We start from the raw sequence: 21420 nt of genomic DNA, 5'->3' as shown, positions 1-21420 counted from the left end.
AATGCTCGGGCCTTACGCTGGTGTATTTGTGGTCGAGTGGATGGACCGGTTCTCCTGTCCAATCTGGCTCAAACACAGCAGGATTGTTTGATCAAGCCTAAATGGGCCCGATCAGACTCAAGCTGAGCTATTATTAAGTCCACCACCAAATTATTGGTCTGCTATTTCTGATTCTGGCTCATACCCGCGTAATCCAACCAGCTGTCAGTTGACATTAGTGGAAGGGAGCCAGCATCGGGCCAGAGGTGCCTGCTGCCTCGAGATGGGTATCGAGCTTTAACCCTCTGATGGTACCGACTCAGTTGCCTCAATGGAAGTCGGGAAGCTCATTAAGTTCTAAGTATCGATTTTTTTTTTTTCCTTTTGCTTCGTGTAATTCTATAAAACTGCTCTCAGTGGAAGCTGTCGATGCGCCGAAACCTCAGGAGTTGAACCAGACCAATCACATGTCGGCGAAACTGTTTCAGTTGTGTGGAATTGTCGAGTGGCCGAAACCATCATGTTTTGGAACCCGTGAAGGTCCGAAGAATGCAGTCATACAATCAGGTGTCACCGCAGTGACTAAAGCGCAGCGGCGCCGCCGCCCGTGTCTCGACCATATTCATGTTCAAGGGCACAATGAATCAATCAGGAGCAAACTTCAGTCCATCTGGGTGAGAGAACATAGCGATGACAACCAGCGAGGGACCGCGGGACGTCTAGCACGTCCAAACCTCTCAGTTTCCTAGTGTTCTGCTTATTTTTACACCTGAAATTACATTTTGGTTGTTACAGACAAAGTAAAGCAAAAAAAACCAACAACAACAACAACTTAAACTGGAAATCTCAATCTTGACCTGACATTTGAAGGCATATTTATCAGTTCCACTGAGCACCAGGCAGGCTTTTTATGAGTTATCATTCCATCGGCCTAAAAATCAGTTTCCATATAAAAGCTTTCGGTCAAGTGTGAATGAAGGAAAGCCACTTTGTCTGCTGTCAAGATGATGAATGTCTCCTGCACTTGCTGATTAATGATCAGGAAACTCTGGGGGAAAAAAAACGTGGCACACGCAGCTTCAAAGTCTTGGAATCCACGTCTGCTAGGAAACCGTCTCGTCCCGAGCCAGGATGTCACTTTGTGGCGACCTCAGCAAATTTGAACGCTATCTCTCTGTCGCTGCTCTTTTTACTCCTTAGGATTGCTTAGTTTTATGCTTTGATTTGCTGTATTGGCAACCCCAGTCTGAGCCCCAGATGTTCCCCTAAAATTGTAAGAAGCTTGATCCGGCTCCCCCAAAGACATACTGGATGGTAGCATTGGCCGTTTCCCCTTGGGTCTGTGTGAGAAAGTGTCCTTTTTAGAGCAAACGGCAGCTTGGATGGAAGAGGGATTTATGGGAGAAAAATAGGTTGGAGGAGGTTGTGTAATAGCAAGAAGGCAAATGTTGGGATGGGGCAAAGAGAGAGGGAGAGGGGAGAAGCGCCGAGAGGAAATGGTTCAGATTTTTGACAGATGGCTTGAAACGCCATACGGAAATCCCCCGAACCTCCGAGCCTCCTCGGTCCAACTCGTTCTGAAATTGAAACTGTCTGATGAACCTCGCCCTCCCCTTTCCCACATCTAAAAAAAACACCATCCCTTGCACATTTGCAAACCCTTTTCTGCATAAGTTGAAATATTTCCCTCGCTAGCGCATAACAGCCATCAGGGGCTCTGGAATTCATAAGCAACGCAGATGAGTACCTATTAAATCATGGCAGGGAGGGCTTTAACCTTGAGCTGGAATGTAAGGCCCTGGATGATCCGCCGGCTGCACTACGCCGCTGCTGCTATGGCAGCCGCTTCACTGCTATGCATGCAGTGACGTGGACCGAAGGCGCAAGGCTGAAAGGAAGAGGGCTTCAAATGGAAGTCTAAGGTTTCATTTCGTAAATTCCGGCCAACAATTCCAAGCTTTTGGGATGAGGAAACACACTGACGTCACCGCGGGGTAAGGAGTTGAGGCGAGGGAGAGAGAATTTGTGAGTTCGAGACCCCACAAGGAGTCAAGAGACATGAAATAATTAACTGGATAGGAAAAGAGAAACTAAATCCGCTTCACTGTTAACCTGTGCAGTTTTCCTTTGAATACTGGAAAATTTTGCTTCTTAAAAAAAAAAATCAATTCGAGCAGGACAACTGGATTTTTCACTCGCAAGAGACGAGAGGAAAAAAAAGCTATGAAAGTAGGACGTGCACAAACACTTCAATCCATCCAAAATGGAGGGGGAATCTGACTGACAGAAACTGACTTCCAAAGCTGAAAAAGTCCGATAGGAAGTGAGGTATTTCCGTCTTTTGTGGGTTTTCTTGATTTAGTTTTCACGCACTTCTTTTGAGCGAAATTTCAGAACGATTCTGCTCAGTACTCCACGTATTATTCCTGCTTTATTTCTCTTTTTTAACAACTCAAAATGACATTGAGAAACGCCTTAACCAACATCCAAATCACGAAGAACCAAACCAGTGATTCCCTTAGTTTCTCTGCACGGCTCCGCCCACTTCTGCTCCGTTCAGATTCATTCGTCTTAACAGTCATTTTTAGCGAACGTTTTGAATGCTAAACCTTTAAAATTGAGCTTCAGCATTTAGGACGAGTGGGAGGACTGCAGCAGCGGAAGGGGAGTTGCGTGTCACTATCAGGAAGAGAGGGGGTCAACAGATGCGGTCACACGGGAAGTGGTTGATCCCAACGCGAGGTACAGTTTACATCTAAATCAACGTGTTGTAGCAACTTCCCCAAACATATATGAATTCCCTTAAATACACTCGAAGGATGACAGGATGTGGCGAGCAGCTCCGGCTTCACTTTATAGGACACTTGAAAGTCTCAACTTGCGTTTGCAACACAGAGCAGCAGCACAGATGTGTTCCGTCACAGTTACAGTCACATAAATGTCAAAGGCTAGATGTTATCTGAAGTATGTCGAAGCAGTAAATCCCACCCCTCCGGAACCCTCACGGGTTATGTAACTCACTTGTGTGTGTGTGAGGACACACCTTTTGGTAAAGTTATCTGACATCCTACATCGTAGTCCTGGTGTAAACGGGTGTACGCCACTTCCTGTAGCCTGGCTCTCTCCAGCTCTGACAGGCTCTGGATGGAAACTGGCGTCAGGCGGACGCTCCGGCCCGACAGGCTGCTCCAGGTGAAATCACCCTGCGGAAGAGAGAGGCGACTGATCAGATACAGTCATGTTGCCGAAGGTTAAAGGTCAAATACGACATCGGTCCCTGGCAGTGCTGTGATTCTGAGGCTAATATTTATCCATAATTATATTCAACAACGTAATCACTCCACAGGGGAATGTCTTTAGCGCCGAGATGCTCCATGTGTTCACGACTTCGTCACCAACATGGGATTCTTGTCAGGCCAGGGCGTGAAATCTGATGAGCAAAGTGAGAAGTAACCAAAACAGACTGGAGAATAAAGGACCAAAAGAAGGGAAGACCCTTAATCAAGTTAGATTAAAGAAATGTTTTTGATCTCATAAGGTCTCCCCCCCCCCCCCAAAAAAAAAAAAATGTTTTTTTGAAACTGGAGGACAGGATAAAAGACAGAGGTGGTATTGGTCGAAGGATAATCCACCTCAGCTCGGTCATCCAGAATAAAAATGATAAAGAGATCAAATAGATTTAGCAGATTACATCAAACAATTAAATAATTAAAAGAAAAATGTATGCAACCCAGCGGAGCGTTTTCTCTCTCCGAGGAGCAAACGAGGACACCCTGCGGCACTTGCATTGATGGATTTGCAACATGCTCTCCCCAAACATAAACCAGTTTTATGAAGGCGTAGCATACGTCAACGAGAGATTAGCTCGGAGCCAGAGTGTAAAAGAACATGTCATCACACTCATTCCTCAACCAGACAACGCGTTTACTTTGCAGCTACGGCTCAAGAGTGACATCACAACAGAAAATGAGTTCCTACAAACCCTCGCGACCTCGCTGGCTTTGATGAACCCCCGAGTCATCTGAATCTCTTGGTCATGCATTCCTGTGTGTCTACGGACGGGCACGGAGGGGGGGGGAGGGGGGGTCAGGAGGAGAGGGAGATCTAATGCCTTATCCAGACAGACGCCGAACAAGTGTGCTCATATTTGTGCTCCTGTAAACTTAAGTTCATAGCTTGGAAAATGGTGATATTTTTGCCTGAAAGTGGTTTTAAGCGAACTTTGCAAACATCAAAAACAAGAGCTGAGGGGGGTTCGATGAGCAAATGCGCTACGTAGTGCCTTCATCTGCCAGAAGGTGGCAGTGTAGGCAACATACAGAACATCTTGCAAAGACTGGATGCAGTCGATACGACCAGGCATATTTTTTCCTGTTGTGGTGATACAGAACATTTGGGAAGATGCTAGAATTGTTTGTGTGTGTGTGTGTGTGTGTGGGGGGGGGGGGGTCAAGTTTTTTTGGGTTTTCTTGTTGTTTTTTAGAATTGCCTTAACATCCTCAAAATCTGACCCCGCCCACGGACATTCAATTCATTCAAGTTCCGTGTTTCAACGTTATCGCGCAGCACTGCCGTGTGTGTGTTTTTTGCGCCTGCCATTCCTTATCGCTGCCGAGAGGAAGCCCTTTCCCCTCTTGCTTGACCTCACACACAGCTTGAGGGGTCACACACACATGCTTGTACGCATCCACACACACACACACACACACACACACACATTTACACACACACCGTTCAGAAGAAAAGACAAACAGTTGGAAAAGTTAAATAAGAGGCCTCTCCTCGCTCTAGCTAGTTCTACCCAGCAGGACTTCTGAAAGGGATGGATGAGCTTCACTTCTTAAGTGTCAACCTGTGGAATGCTGACAGAAGAGAGGAGAGAGGGAGGGAAGTGGGGGGTCAGACTAAATCCTGGTATCACTGCTGGACTACAGCAACAATGAGCTGAAAGCCTGTGCGTCCTGCAGTGACACTCATTCGGATTTACAAAGCGAGACGATCCAGAAGCAACCCTGGTTGAACAAAAACACGTGAATTATAATGTAGGAGTTCTTGTGTGTATTCGTGGAAAAAACTCATCTGTAACCACTTTCCTCATCACATCAGTCTGTGTTCATTTTATGATGCTAAGGGCTGAAATCCATTGATATTTGTGAGACTTGTTTTCCAGACTTGTTGCAGATGTGCTTTTGGCTAAAATGACCAGAATTTCGTGGACAAAAAAAACCCCCCAAAAAACACTTTTTGTTTTTAAAAATTCAACAGCCGTCCCAAAGCATCCAATTTCAGCGAAGGCCTGGTTAGCTAGATTTGTGGTGAGGTGTTTCGAGTGGTTTTACCATCCCTGAAGACGATCTGTAAAATATATTAAATATGTCCAGTAATGACACACATGGCAACGACCATGAATCCGAATCAGTAAGTGACTTCAGAAGTGGAGGGTCGACTTGTTGACTTGTGTTTGAACAGTTTTTAAACACACCTCGATGGAACTGCGGCCTCCGTGGATGGACCAGTGGCTAACATTTAGCTTTGTTTATGTTTTGAGTTTCGTGAGATTTGGAGTTTTGAGACTCTAGTTGTTGGCGGATGAATCTGTGAGCGTGTACTGTGTTGGACATCTTGATTCGCACTATAAGAACCATCCATTTTCTACCGCTTATCCCATTAAGGGTGGTGGAGGGTGGAGCCTATCCCAGCAGCCTTCAGGTGAGAGGCGGGGTTCACCCCGGACAGGTCGCCAGTCCATCACAGGACCAACACATAGAGACAGACAACCATTCACACTCACAGCCACACCTACGGTCAATTTAGAGTATCAATCAGCCTCGTCCCCTCTTGATGTCTTTGGACTGTGGGAGGAAGCTGGAGTAAAAGACAGAACCCACGCAGGAACAGGGAGAACATGGAGACTCACACAGGAAGACCCTGTACTCGAGTCGGGACTCGAACCCGAAACCTTCTTGCGGTGAGGTGACAGTGCTGACCACTGCACCACTGTGCCGCCTCTATAAGAACCAAACTGTTAAATTTGTCAGTGTTGGTCGCCTCGCATTTCCTCATTTGCTTAAGATTTCCAAAAATGTTCTGCACGGACTCAGACGCAGGAATCTAAACCAAAGTATGATGGGTTGTCCACATCCAGCAGTTGTTCAGAAGCTGTTAGAAAACTGAAAACTGCTTTTTTTTTTTTTGTCAAGATTAAAAATAAATTAATATTACTGATACTAACCTAACACTCCTGAGTGCTGATGGTCACGTGTGCGGTTTGATATTGTCTCAAAAGTTTGACTTTTATCTCCAAATGTCATTTATTCTAACATTTTCATCCCTGTTCTCTAAATGCACAGAGAAAAATAGCTTGCTCTGAATTACTTAACTCTCAATATTGCCGCTTTTTTCTCAACATTTCCCCTTAAACTCTCAAAGTTCGTGATTAAAAAAAAAACAACAACAAAAAAGGTCGTACTTATGACTTTTCTCCTCTTCCCATCTCTTTCTCTACATTTCGACTTCTTTCTTGAAGTGCATCACGAAAAAAACAAAATCCTCGGCCTCTTCTTCCCTTCATCCTCGGCCTTGACACTCCATCATAGACAGGAAAAGAAATTGCCAATCAACGAGTACCTACGGAAGGTACCCTTTCGGTCAAAAGAACTGAGATCAAAGGATGAAAGCAGGATTTGTAAAAGATCAAAGACAAACAGCTTTTCTTGCCTTCATCGTCGATCCCATCCCTCATCAATCCAGGCTGACTCTTTGGAAGGAGCGTTGTCCATGACACATCGGAGCTCAGTGAGATGTAGCAGTGTTTGAACAGACTCTATAGTGACAAAATCTGTCATGCGGCCACTGTCCTCCAACTCCTTCGTGTTTCTCTCCAAAATAGTTGGTTGCTAAGCCTTTGAATCGTCCGTCTCCTGCTGTATTTACGAGCAGGAACGAATCAGATCTGCTACACTTTGCATAAATAAATCAATAACGCAAGAAATTTTCAACAAAAACCAAAAAAGCCTGAGGCAAAAGTTAGTGTTATATAAATGGTTACGTAAAGATTTAGTATACGTCCATGTTGTCACTGCTGCTAGTTCAGAGTGCAAAGATGAATAATTGTGCTGACTGAACTCCACCGTGCACTGAGATGACTAATGCCATTTGGACACGCACACACACACACACACACACACACACACACACACACACACACACACACACACACAGGAAACTGCAGTGTGTCATTTCTGTTCTATTTCAGACAAAAGGGACCAAAAAAAAAAAGAATATGTCAGTTTCCGTGGCAACGCGTACACAGACAATCCAAAAGGCTAGGAAGTGAGAGAAGTATTACTATGGCAACGCACCTGGAACAAACACACTTGTTGCTACAATGCGGTGCATAAATCAAGTTATCACTGAGCTGATCTTGAGCTGATCTTTGTGTTATGTTTCTATAAAAATCCGCTTCGATCTGCAGCAGCGAGCTCGAACAGCAAGTCATGACCTCACCCGTTGACTTGGTGTTCTTCCCAGGTCCCGCGGGGTCTCGAGCTGCGACTGTAAGCGTGTGTGATGAAGTAGAAAGCACATCAAACAACAGGGCATGGAGGCGAAGAATCATCTTTTCACAGGGAGGGGGGAAAAAAAAGACCTTGAAAAGATGCCCTGATAACATTTCTACAATTAAATTATATTTTTTTTCTGTCTGACTGAATTAAATTTACAACTACATTGCTGGGCTCAAGTAAAAATCCCCCCGTCGTTTTATGTCCTGATATGTCACGATATCGTTGTCACGTCTGACTAAGAAATGATGAAGTTTCACGCTAATCCTCACGTCTGAATATTTTAATGCCGTCGTATTAATCTAATATTTGTGTCGTAAAATATTCGTACGGTGGCAGTTATTTTCCGGGATGATTTCTCATCCGTTTGTTTTACACGTTTGGAAAAAAAAACTCACGGCTTGATACGGTTTTAAAAGAGTACTGGGACAGTTATGTAATACTGTAATACTGATGGGAGAGAAAATAAAAGTAAAGGAGTGTTAGGACTTTTCAAAGAGTTCTCAGTTCTGTTTGACAGTTCTAAGACATTTTCTAGGGTTTCTATAGAAGAAACAACCGCCCCCCCCCCCACACACACACACCAAAAAAACAAAACAAAACAAGGAGGGCAATAACACATAAATAGAACGTGTGAACATCGTTGTACTCATGGGAGAAGATACTTGTACTACCTTGATTGCATAAAAAGTAATGAAAAGCGGTTGCGTCACCCAATTCTGTACATACTCAATCCGGTATATCAAAAGGTTGAAGTATATGTACTTCTATTGGGTCAAATTACTTTTATTTCCTCTCTATTTCTGGTACTTCACCAACACATAGACTGCAAGTGGTATAAATTTGATTTCATGAAATGTAGCGAGGATACGGACGCCAGGCATTCTGGGACTGAAGAACAACACACACACACAAACACACAATGCATACTAACACCTGATGCCCCCTGTCTCCAACCGTGAGGCCCAGGAATGAGCCCTTCGAGCAGATAGAAGTCTCCTCTGTTGCAGCTGCCTTCGAGTGCTGCTTTCTGTGCCGCCGAGGCTCAACGAGAAGAATTCACTTTTTCTTTTTTACCCTTTTTTTTTCTCAACTCTCGATAGCTTGGCGTCATGCGTGTAATCGAATGCTTTCACTGACCTGAAACCTCCCGCAGGTTCACATCTGCTTGTAATTACTAACCACACTGACTTGTCAAGCAGTCAGTGCTTTTAGCGCGAGTGTGTGTTAGTGCGTGTTTGTGCATGTACCTGTCACACACACTAACGATTTATAGTCCCCCCCCCCCCCCCCCAACGCCCACCACCTGTTTTAGGTTGTCCCAGATGCTGCTTGAGGGGAAAACCCAGCCATCACAAATGTTACATAAGCGAATGTAAAAGTAATTGCGATGCATCTGGATTATCGCTGGTCGTCTGTGTGGTGAGTCATGTGATCATCATAGCAAACATTCCGATGCAAAGCGAGGAGAAGATCCATGAGGCGTGTAACGAAATAACTAAATTAGCCGGAAACCAACTTGTCAGTGACAGACATGTTTTATTAACTCATTAATAATGGAGAAATATGAAGCATCGTCTTCCTCTGACCAGCTCAGGAATGAAACATGACTTGATCTCAGATATTTAACATGGGAATTTGCAGAAATCTGAACAATTAAAGGACAATCAGGGACAATAATAGTAATTAATCATTTCATTGTGATGGACAGAATTTGAGTAATCATTTCATTTGAAGGTACAGGTGTGTACTGAAACATGAGACATTGGAGGTGCATTTGACTGAAAAACTGTTCTCATTGTACATCTGATCACCTGTGGTCAAAGTGCACCGGTTCTTGTCTTGTCCCATCTTGTCTTATCTTGTTTTGTTTTATCTTATCTTGTCCCATCTTGTCTTGTCTTGTTTTATCTTATCTTGTCCCATCTTGTCTTGTTTTATCTTATCTTGTCCCATCTTGTCTTATCTTGTTTTGTTTTATCTTATCTTGTCCCATCTTATCTTGTCTTGTTTTATCTTATCTTGTCCCATCTTGTCTTATCTTGTTTTGTTTTATCTTATCTTGTCCCATCTTGTCTTGTCTTGTTTTATCTTATCTTGTCCCGTCTTGTCTTATCTTGTCTTGTTTTATCTTATCTTGTCCCGTCTTGTCTTATCTTGTCGTTTTATCTTATCTTGTCCCGTCTTGTCTTATCTTGTTTTGTTTTATCTTATCTCGTCCTATCTTGTCTTATCATCTTGTTTCATCTCATCCTATCCTGTCTTTTCATGATTTATCTTGTCTTGTGTCATCCTGCCAGTAGTGAATTAAATAAAACTGAAATGGATTTTATTATGCTGTCCGTTTTTTTTTTGTTTGTTTGTTTGTTTTTTTAAGTCCAAGGAGTGGGTAGGAGCGGGGCTACTTGATTACTCTGGAGGGTTTATGACTCAAAACACAGAATGCGACCCAATGTTTAACAGCTTCTTGCTTCGCCAACGCTGCATGTCTGCACCAAGTTTGGTGAATATCCGCCCGGCAGTTTTTGCATAATCACCAAAAAACCCAAACCTTTTTGGTGGAGGTGAAACCCTCTTGGGTCCTCTCCGTTTAACAGGTATTTAAAGGCAGTGAACGCGCCACTCACAGGCGAGGGGTCGTAAATGAGCAAAACAAGCATTGATATTCAGCTCTCACTGCATGATCCTACATAACGAGGTCTTCCTGTCTCAGCTGCCACAAAGCAACCGGTGGTGCGTCCAAACACTTCCCCTGATTATTGACAGGAACATTTAAAGCCTGGGGGCGAAGATCAAAACATTTTCTAAGACAAATTAAAACGAAAAAAAAACCCTGCAGCAATAATGAGACCTTGCAGACTTTGGCAACTTGCAGAAGTGTTACATAAGCAAAGAGAATTAGGTACTGTATCAACAAAACAGTTGATAGTAGACGAAAAAGTGTTGTAATTCCTGTGTGTGTGTGTGTGTGTGTGTGTGTGTGTGTGTGTGTGTGTGTGTGTGTGTGTGTGTGTGGAGCATTCGCTCCAAGCAAACACAAGACAGAATGATAGATATTCCAAAAATCTGTCAGGACGTTTCGCTATCAGCTGACTGGGTGATGTCATGCAACATTTAACTTGATGCGCCCTTTGATTTTGTCAATAAACAACCTTTTTTTTTTTGGTCTCCATCGGAAGTTGAGACGTGTGTGTTGTCTATGGAGGCGAGTTTCATGCACACACTCCTGTGGTTGTTTTTCAGACTGCTTCCTGGGTGTGTTGGGAAAGCTTTTAATTGCTTGAGAGGCTCAAGGAGCCAAAATATGAGCAACAACTGATGCAAAAGGAAAGTAAACTTCCTCGTCCCGATCACTCCCCCATTCCCAACATCTTATCCTCCACATGCTCAGACCCAGAGGGAGTGTGTGTCCTCGTGAAATTCAACCGTGCACTCTTTCGTTTGCTGCACTTCTGTCCCCTTGAAGACCAGTGTTTCACTTTTGAGGTAACAAATGCACTGAAAACTTAACCTTCTTTGTCCCGTGCCTCCATTTTTCAGTGCCCGGGACCTCATCTGCGCTCCGTCCGAGGAATGTGTGTTAACTGTAAATTATCCTCTCCACTATAGCTTGAGCTGGATTAGCTGGCCGTGCTAATGAAGCTGGTTAATCATTGCTAAGCCTTCATGGAGAGCGAAGGCCTACATATTGTGAGCGCGCACATCGGAATCATGTGCATTTTAGCGTAAACAAGTGGAAAAACGCATTTGCATCGCTCCGCTTGAACTGGGATGAATTGATCGATTGCAGCAGAGGAGACGGAAGGAGCAGCCAGGGTCAAGTCTTTGTCCTGCGTGCATGCGTGCGTGTGTGTGTGTGTGTGTGCGTTAAAAGGAGTGAAAAGAAGCAACACAAAAGCCTGTGTGTTTCTCTGTGAGTAGACACAGGTTTATTCTAGAGATGTTTTTATTGGTTTGCACAAAAAGAAAAAGATCATAATCAGATAGATAAACATGTCTTCAGCTCAGAAAAAGAACAAAAGATTTTTTTGTTGGTGAGGTTAGAAACCTAAGAACAGCTGAATGGAGCTTTAATGCTAAAAATGCAGGTTTTGACTTTTTGTCTTCCATGTAAATGCATGGCAAAAATCGAATGAAACTATAAACTCAAGACAAACACAGCAGCCTAACGACACTGTGGAAGATGAGAAGTTTGAAATTGCTTTGAATTCATTCATTTAAAGCAAAACCCTCGCAGATTTCCAATTCACTGATGAAATTCTGGATATTTCTACATTTTTGACGGTTGGATCGTGTCATTTATTTTGTTTTCCTGAAGTGTTGAACAAAACTGAAAAGATTTGCGTTGGTGCAAGACTTCCTGCTGACACTATCATGCAAGTTAAGCTGTGTTATCTGTCATTTTTGTAGCAGCTGCAGCCGTGTTCAGTGCCAGAGATCTTTTCCAGTCCTCGGGGTGGGGGTGGGGTTAGGGGTGGGGCTTTGTGTGGAGTTTAAGAAAAAAAAAACAACACACAAATATGTCCTTGAAAGTTGCCCACACGGCTCCAAAACGTGGTGACAGTCTGACTTAAGTTTCACGGAACGTTAAATTCCTCCATTTGTATGATAAAAGACATTCAACGCAGTCCAAAGAACGTGGTGTGTCTCCGCAGTGGAACTGTCAATCAGTCAAAATGGCTGCGTAAGTGGCCCCATGTGCATTACTTTCCCATCGAAACCCCTGAGTGCTCCACTATGTCAGCACCATGAGAACAGGATCTCTCTCTCTCTCACACACACACACACACACACACACACACACACACACAGAAACCACTCCCAGAGAAATAATGTGCCACTCCATCAATCCTGGAATGTTCTAAAAAATAGAGATTAGACTTGGCATCTGTGCCAAAAAGCCGTGACAGACCTCAGATGTAAAGCAGAAGGGCAAAAAAAAAAAGAAAGAAAAGAAAAATCCAGGGGAATATTCGCAATTGATGTCATGGGTGAAAATCTGCCCTCCATACACACTTAATCTGAAAATGTGCTGTAGCAACAAAGTCAAGACGTGCCTGTACACACACACACACACACACACACACACTCATGTGACGTTGAACTGTCACACACTGCAGATGGAGACAACTTTGTCCCATTACTTCCTGCTGCGCAGACACAAACAGCCACATTTAGAATCTTTCCACGGCTCTTCAGACATGTCCCCGAACACTTCCTGTCATAAGTTCAATTTCTAGTGCTTATAAATGTCTTTTTTCATACAAAATATACCTTTTTTTTTTGTTATTGCTGTTGTCGACAAAGATTTCGCTCCGATATCATCTCACTTGGTTCAGGTTGGTTGAACCTGCTCGCTGACTAGAGTTGAGTACGGAACTCGGGACTTTGACGGCTACTGACTGATTTGTGTTGGTCCGAGCCCCATCACAGGACCTTTGGGTCAACAAATCGTCCCAGACGTGATCTCCATTGACAAAATTATCATCAATTAATACACTTGGAAGTGGTGTTGTCATGATACTGAATTTTACACTTCGATACAATATTTTGAAAATATTGACATTCGATTCGGTTTTCGATAATATGCAACCACTCCGCATTTAGAGCAAAAATGTTTTTTTTTAATTTAAAGAAAACTAAAGAACTTTATTCTTGAGGTGGAGAAGATATTCATTGCAAATTAACAGCATGCAAATAATTTAAAACATGTAACCTACCGTCGATTAGCTTTAGCTAGCTCTCGCTAACAAGACAACACGTTAAACGCCGATAGATGTGACAACTCTAGGCAACACATACTTCAAGTTCTACTGTTATCGACCTCTTAGACACCCGGACCTGTGGAAGGAATTCAGTCTTGGAGGTGCTTTGCTACATTCGTCGTGTTCGCTCCTTTTGTCGGCTTTCTTTGTTCATCCGACTCAAATCCAAACAATCTCCTTTATTTATTAAAACTGGTTGCGAAGGTCCTGCAGACGCCATGTCATGGCAGCTTACACACGTAGAGCGATAACACTCAAAAAATACAGCCAGCGGCAGCAGGGGAGGGGCTGCTGCACATGGCTCTCTCCCCAGGGCAGCGCTCTGTCTGTTTGTGTGTGTGTGTGTGTGTGTGTGTGTGTGTTGGCAGCAGCGCATGTGTAATCCAAGGAGGCAGGTAGAGTATAGATACTATGGAAAAGTCATTTTGTACCATTTTTATTTTTCAAAATCTATATTTAATCAATAAATCGATGTTTTTGACAACCCTTCTTGGAAGTCTATTAACACTCCTACAAGACCGTTTTCTCTTGGAAGTCTGTTCATCTCCGATGGAAACCTCTGTTGTCTCCGTGTTGTTTCTGAAGCTTCTCCTTGCGTTTATTTTTGCTCCACTATTTCCCGTAAATGAGATGCTAACGTTAGCGTGCTAGGAGCGACCCGCTGGGCTGAGTGAGGCGACCGGCTGTTTCTGTGTCTGCTGTTTGTTCAGAGCAGTATTTTTTCTCGCCATCGGGATCTGAGCGATGCTTTTAACCCTCCACCGGTGGCGAAACATTCCCTGGCTTTATGCAGAGGTGGAGAGGACACTTGCTTTTTCACCTCCTCTTAGGCTGTTGGCCCAATACGGAACGAATTTTGCAAAAATAATGAATATCGAAAGCAGATGAAAATTTATATGAATAAAAGATGTTGAATTCCAAAGAGGAAGCATTGAGTTGCTCCCGAACAAGTCGACTTGCATCAAGTCCTCCGAGCGCCAGATCTCTAGTCTAGCTGCGACCTCAGTTGCATGTTGGAATACACACAGTAAATTGTCAAAAAAGTACAAGGACCACGTTCCTAATATGGGTATCAGATGTTATTGCTGCCAATGGCTTAAAAAACACAGCTAAGCCTCCGGTTCTCATGCGTTCCGTACTTCCAACAACGTCCATTAACACAGATCAGAGTGTTTACATTACATCTTGGATGTAAGATTGTGCAAGACTGCGTTAATCCTATTAGGGAATAGTTAGTTTATACTTGAGGCCAGTGGCAAGAACATGAGCCGACCGGAGAGTAGAGCACATTCCCTTCCTGTTCTGTGGGAAGCAGATCCATTTAACACAGCAGGAACAGAGTAAAGTCTCCATAAGACTCTATTTTCCACGTGGGTGCCTGGACGCGCCCACCCCCCCCACCCCCCCGCACACACACACACACACACACACACACACACACACACACACACACACACCACCACCAAGTTAATCCTGAGAGGTAGTTAAAGAGCAGGGATTATGGCATGCTGCCCCCCCCCAACCCCACCCCACCTCCTAAATCCGGATGAAGTTGATGATGAAGATGACAGCGTTCAAGCTGAGCTGCGGTCACTTGATGGGGCACAAGCCGGACTTTACGATGCAATGTGAGCCACATGTGTCAGGAGGATTGTGCGTATACACTCCGTCAGAAAGTACTAGAACATGAATGTTTTCAAAGCTCCTCGCTTTGCAGTCTTAAGTGACATTATGATCTTTATTTTTCACTCCAAAAACAACTTCGCCACCCCCGTTTCTCTCCGGCCCAGACCCCCGTCCTGATGGCAGCTTCTATGGAAGGGCTGGAATGTCTGAGCAGAGACTTCAGCAGCCCCCGGGCTATTGATGGAGCGTGCCCTCCTCATGCTTGATCCTCCTGAACGCACACCCACGACTCTAACGTGGACAACTGTGCCCCTTTCCTCACAGTTTCCCAACCATTCTAAAAATACCATAACAAGTCAGGCAAATTGTAAGAATTTGGCCTTAAGAAATTGGATTTTTTTTGGGGGGGGGGGCATTTTTGTGCCATAAAACAAAGCACATAACTCAGCTTGTTTAAGGAAATGCATCGATATGCAAGATGCAATAATTGCAGCACCCTGACAAGAGAATCCAACCATCAGCCTGGTTTCAGTTCAGGAAGTTTTAGTCAAGTGTGACATCCTGGAAACCCACGCCACACCCCGCCACTGCCTAGTGATGCTTTGTTCTGCATGGACAGTGAATGCGACAGTGTGTGAGTGTGTGTGTAACACGGGTCATCATTGGGTCAGCTGTGCTATTATTGATGTCGCAGAGGAAAGGCTAAAGCGCTCCAGTGCTGCAACCTTCAACCTGCCAAACGTTTTGTGTGTGTGTGTGTGTGTGTGTGTGTGTGTGTGTGTGTGTGTGCGCATGCATTCACGTGTGTATGTGTTTGAATGTGTGCTACTAATAAATTCCATTAAGTGTTTACAATTATGACTACCACTTTAAACAGATGCTGATAAGAGCTAATGGGCTTTTAAATGCACACCTTCCCTGTGCCACTGCTGCTCCATTAACACTCAAACACACGGGGGGGGGGGGTTCTGCAGCGAGAGGAACTACTTTAGGGCGGCGTCTCTGCAGGAACCACCCTTTGAGAACATTTCATGGCCGTTTTCTGAGTGGAAGTACTTCTGAGTAGCCCTGAAAAATGCCTGCTGTTGCTCCATGTAGCTAGAATGGATGCTTGATGGAATAATGCTGGGAGAGTCTGGAGGTAAATTCCAAGTTGCTTGAACAATTATGTGAAAACATGATGTTTAAATACAATGAAGTATTTCCCTGGTGTCATTTTCAGATAAATACTACATTACCCCTGACATATTTCTGTCTTTTACAGATTGTTGTGTGTCCGATGTGTCGCTACATTACTTCAAGCACTGTTAATAAAACGTAGAAGCCCCAAAGGTTATCGATTAATTGTTCAGGCAACGTGATCTCATGACATAAATGACACGTTACTTTTAAGGACGTTTCGCGCATTCTTAGTTTTCCGTGTGTCACTTCATTCCCATTGACTTGAAGAGATGACGTGTCAAGCGCCTGTGCAGCAGCGTCACTGGTGGCGGTCGTGTCCAACAAATTCCATTTTATTTCAGCATGACAGTCAATATCTGATGCCTCCATCTTCTCACTGAATGAAAGGGACTAAGCGGCGCTAAATGACCCGCGAAAAGCACAGAAATGCGTTGTGGTAGCACGCTAAAGGATGCGTACTCATCCACCTTTGTTGGAGACACAGGCCTAGTTAAGTGGCAAACACAGTATTCTGGAAAATCACGAGAAGAGGACCGCATGTCAGTTGTTTTTTGGCGGCGTGCACTGAACTTTTTTTGCTGTTTTTTCATGAAATCCTGCTCCTGACATGAGAAAAACACGGACAGTGATTAGGAGAATTTTCCACTTTCGCTGTTCTTTGTGCGCCAAGTTAAATAAAAAGGCTTCAAAACAACAGAAAGACCACTTACTTCTTTGAATTTGTGTCCTCGTGTGAGATGATTCGCCAAAGCACCTGGGTTTTATTTTGAAATTCTACATTTTTTTTTCTACCTGACGTCACGCCTGCAGCCAGGCAGAGGTCAAACACTATGGACAGCTGATTGATGGAGTTATTCACCCATTCATCCATCAATCAGCGCGTGCAGGTTCTAACTCGACGACTCCGCGGTCAGTATATATACACGTCTAGACGTGGAGAATTTTCCTGTTTATATAGTCTTGTCTTTTTATTATAAACAAGCGAGTGCAGATGATACCAAAGAATCCTTGTGTTTTTTTCAATTATTGTTACTTGAATTTGGCAAATAAGAATCAGGATTTTTCACACAGTAAAGTCAAAACAGACTTATTTCCTCCCGTCACCACTGCTACCGCCGCCGCCGCTTTCATGAAGTCCAATTTTGACTTGACGCCCAGAGAAAGAGAAGGAAATGAAGAGGGGGAGGGGCGAAGGAACATTAATGGACTGTAATAGACTGGAGGGTAAATAGTGAGTATTTGCCACCAAGGGACGTGTGTGTTTGTGTGTGTGTGTGTGTGTGTGTGTGTGAGAGAGAGAGAGAGAGAGAGAGAGAGAGAGAGAGAGAGAGAGTAAGTGCACTGCCACAACAGACCTGTTGATCCTCACATTCCAGTGGCAGCCTTGAGAGCAGCTAATCCAGTCTTAGTCAAAGGCCTCTTGAACTCTCGGGTCATACTTTTTAACCGGCACACACACTCTGTCCACACACACACATGCTTGTTTAATGCATGGGTACACACACTACCTAGCTTGTGTAATAGCATGCTCACTTCAAGCACAGATATTTCCTCCATGGGGCGTCTCTGAGATGTCACCAGACTGGAAATCTGACTTCCACCTGTCGTCAGTCTCAATCTGTCTGATTCTATCAGTCCCACCCTCGCTGTCCGCATCGATGATGATCAATGACGTGAGCACCCGCCGCTATCGGCTCATCTCACAGCCGCTGAATGACGCTGAGCGAGGCAGTTTATGTAAAGCTACACATGCTCACCTTCAGGCTACTTGTTTGCACTTTATTGCACCACAACGGGCTGAGACCTGGTTGTAAACATCTGCCAATGCTGCATGTCTAGATCGACGCCACCTCTGCATACGGTGACAGACAAAAACCTTTACAGGCCAAATGTGTTAAAAAAAAAACAAATTCTCCAAAATCTTGACATTTCTTTATGTTTAAGTTTATGGGTTTTGGGGTGGGTCTAATGCTTCTCTGCACATTGTTCAGCAGTTCCAAACAAGCGCCGTTGCAGGATATTGCATAAACAAAGACAGTCCACCGAAATAACCGAACAATTTGTGCAATCAGCAGTTGCTGTCGCACACTGTTAGTGAGAAAAGCTGCATGTTGCTGTTGTCTACAGGAGGTTTTTCAAAGACATTGCATGTTTCTTAACTGAATAATGCAGACAATCGTATGAGACGGCATTAGTAAGCACAAGGAAGAACCAAATCAAGACAAAAGCATAAAAATGAAACTTAACTTGGATTCATAATTGGAAAATGTTAAAAATCCCTCTCTAGATCTAGGTCAAATAAGTTTGCGGTCCACTCGCATTTGATGGAAAATCCAGTTTATTAGATCTGATTATCAGCACATTTTGTTCAGCAGCAGACATGAAACACTAATATTGTCAAGATGTATCCTTAGTTATAGTTGCGAAGATTTATTACATGCCCTGCTGCTTTGAAGACAGATTTATAATCAAAATGACAACATCTACATCTAGTTTTCATGGAATATTAATAGTAAGGCCCTCAAGCACAGACATATTAGATGAATTACAACAAGCAATGCACGATTTGAAGACAGAAAATTATATTGCGATATAAAAAAAAAAGTTATCCTGGATCTGATTGCTTAGTTGGCAAGAAAAATCAACACAAATCACTGCTAATCTTTCAGTGTATGAATGTCAAATAAACGGCGAGCTATTTAGCAGTTTTTTTCAAAACAACAAATGTTTTGGTTCTTTTTGTCATTATTTAATTGCCATTTGACTCATTGTGCAGACTTAACGATGGCAACACCGCGATGTAAAGGTGCTAGCAGGTGCTACCTCATTAACTGGCAGCAAACTGCTTAATTTCTACTTATTACATGACATAGGACGCATCAAGAGAATAAAGGATGGGAGGCAAAGTCATGTTGCTAACAGAGCAGGAAACTAGCAGAGGGGTGAAGCTAGCACAGCAGTTATGCTAGCAAAGCAGTGAAGCTAGCAGTGATGTGATGCAAGCGGTGTGGTTTTGGTAGCAGCGTAGTGAAGCTAACTGAGTTGTGATGCAAGCAGAGCAGTGATGCTTGCAAAGCAGTGACGCTAGCCGAGCAGTGACCAGGACAGTAGAAACGCGAGCAGAGCAGCCACACTTACAGAGTAGTGATGCTAGCAGAGAAGGGATGCTAGCAGAGCAGTGGCTCTCGCACAGTCATGACTCTAGCCGAGCAGTGACTAGCGGAGCAGCGACGCTAGAAGAGTAGCGGCTTGAGCAGAGTAGAGACATGAGCAGAGTAGTAACTCTTGATCAGAAGTGACACCAGCAGAGCGAAGGTCCCACAGTTATATAAACTGACAGGATCTTCACAACTGACCACGCATGTGAGGGATGAACCCAATGGCAACCCATTAGCATTCTCTCACACACACAAAAAAACACATGCACTTTGTTGGAGAACTCCTAGACTTCATGTCCTTTGACCCTAAAAGACATACTGAGGCACTTAAACAAGAGCACTTGATCCTCCCAACATTTTTGTTTCTTCCTGGGAATTTTCTTGCCCCGGAGAAAATGGGGATAGCTAAATTGTGATGGAATTTGCGGACAGTTCTTGAAGTTCAAATGTGCTGGACTGAAATGCATTCATGCTCAGATGTAACAGATTTAACAGCAGGTCAGCTGGAGAGCAACAGCTGTCTGCGGCGTTGGAAATATGAGCAGGGATTTCTCCACGGGACAGCACGATCTGTTCTTCTTATTTCACATTTCATGCTGCTTTGTGTGAGTGACTCACATGCAGGTTGAGTGCAAACATCAGGCTATGAAATAAGACTTGTGATTCAGGATGGCAGCCTTCATTGTGCTGTTTTGCATCGTAGGCAAATCGACCTTTAAGAAGACTATTATGTAATAACGCTGCACTTGACATCATGCCCTCATGGCTCAAGCCAGAGAACACGACTAACCTTTTCTTGAACTAGAAACACCTGAGTGCTTCTCCTGTTTGTGTCCTCTGCTCTATTTTTCTCGCAGCCTTCGACCATCTCCATAAAAAGTCAAGTCTTGAGGAGGGCGGACTCCTCTTTCGGTGTTGATAATAAAACAAGTTCCTCTCCCTGACACGGTCTAAAAGGAAAAACAAGGGCCGGACAGTGTTGTCATGACGAGCCAGAGGTGACGGCTGTGGAACGTGAAGAAGCAGTTTTCAACTGTGCAGTGTCTCTCTTCCTGCCATGCTGCGGTGATGTTACACAGGCTGTCGCAGAAGCTTTGAAGCCAAGTCAAGGAAATATACAAGATCATGCCTCGAGAGCCACAACAATGACATATTACGCATGACTACGAACCCGTAGCGCACGGACAGTGCAGATCAAACAACAGCTGAACTGAAAACACCAACTTTTTGAACACTTTAGGCGTGTGCAGGCACACTCGCACAAAGGCCTCGTGAAAATTCAAGGCTATATCTGTATAAATACATCAAACCTTCTTTCACCAACCTGCCATGAGGCTTTGTAGCTGTTTCTACCAGAGCTGTTTGTACTGGGAGTGGCAGGGGAGTAAAACAAACACACCTACATGAGAACAAGGTCACACATTCGCAGGTAGGCAACATTGCGTTCTCATTTCTCTGCTAAGGAGTTTAGAGAAAGAGGAGGGTGAGGGTTTGTGAGTGACGTCAAGGGGGAGAATTTTAGGGCTTGTATAAACAGGTAGCCGACAATGGTCGCTGGACAGCTACGGGACGATGAAGCGTCCTCTATTTGGGCAGCGATGAGAGATGGAGACAGACATAAATAGACAAAGAGAGACCGAGGCAAAGACGGAATAAACAATAGTCGTGGAGGATAATCAATCATGTCATCAGTACTTCCTTAAAGGCTATTTTTTTTAATCCGTACGCTCATTTTAAGATCTTTTGCAGGACTTTCATGATCGAGATCACTGGTTCCTCCAAAAAAGATATCCTTCATTTGACTTCAAAAACATCTTCCTGACGCATGTCACGACTCACTTCCTGTAAGGCCCTTCAGGAAGACGAGAAACTGTGGAGGTAAACTGTAGAATGCTTCACTTTTAGGCGCAAACTGCAAAGAGAAAGATGAGTCGAAGCCTTTCGGAAGAATCAGATCAGCTGACGAGCTCCAGATGTGCCGTGTCGACTAACATTTCTCGCCTGAGCTACAGTAATGTGATGTTTCATGACTCGTTCAGTCCCTAAATTATGGGTTAGTGTAATGAAGTCAAATCCATCTCCAGTCCATGTGCATGGTTGTGTGCATGTGAGCCAGAAGCCACACAAACAGGGTTTTTCTAAGCCTAT

The 21420-nt window shown here is 43.9% G+C and overlaps 1 protein-coding gene across 2 annotated transcripts in view; it reads right to left on the bottom strand.

Moving 5' to 3' along the window:
* LOC147272616 (rho GTPase-activating protein 6-like) overlaps positions 1-21420 on the bottom strand; it is a 60273-nt gene that overhangs the window by 10969 nt on the left and 27884 nt on the right. For both annotated transcript variants that reach the window (XM_086198342.1, XM_086198350.1), the window contains exon 2: positions 3023-3182. In XM_086198342.1, the coding sequence (XP_086054468.1) occupies positions 3023-3182 (160 nt within the window). The remainder of the gene's footprint in view (positions 1-3022; positions 3183-21420) is intronic.

Source organism: Aulostomus chinensis, chromosome 1 (assembly GCF_037954235.1).
Source record: "Aulostomus chinensis isolate RoL2024-O1b breed Wild chromosome 1, RoL_Achi_v1.0, whole genome shotgun sequence".
NCBI lineage: Eukaryota > Metazoa > Chordata > Actinopteri > Syngnathiformes > Aulostomidae > Aulostomus > Aulostomus chinensis.
This window is presented reverse-complemented; position numbering and strand designations above follow the sequence as displayed.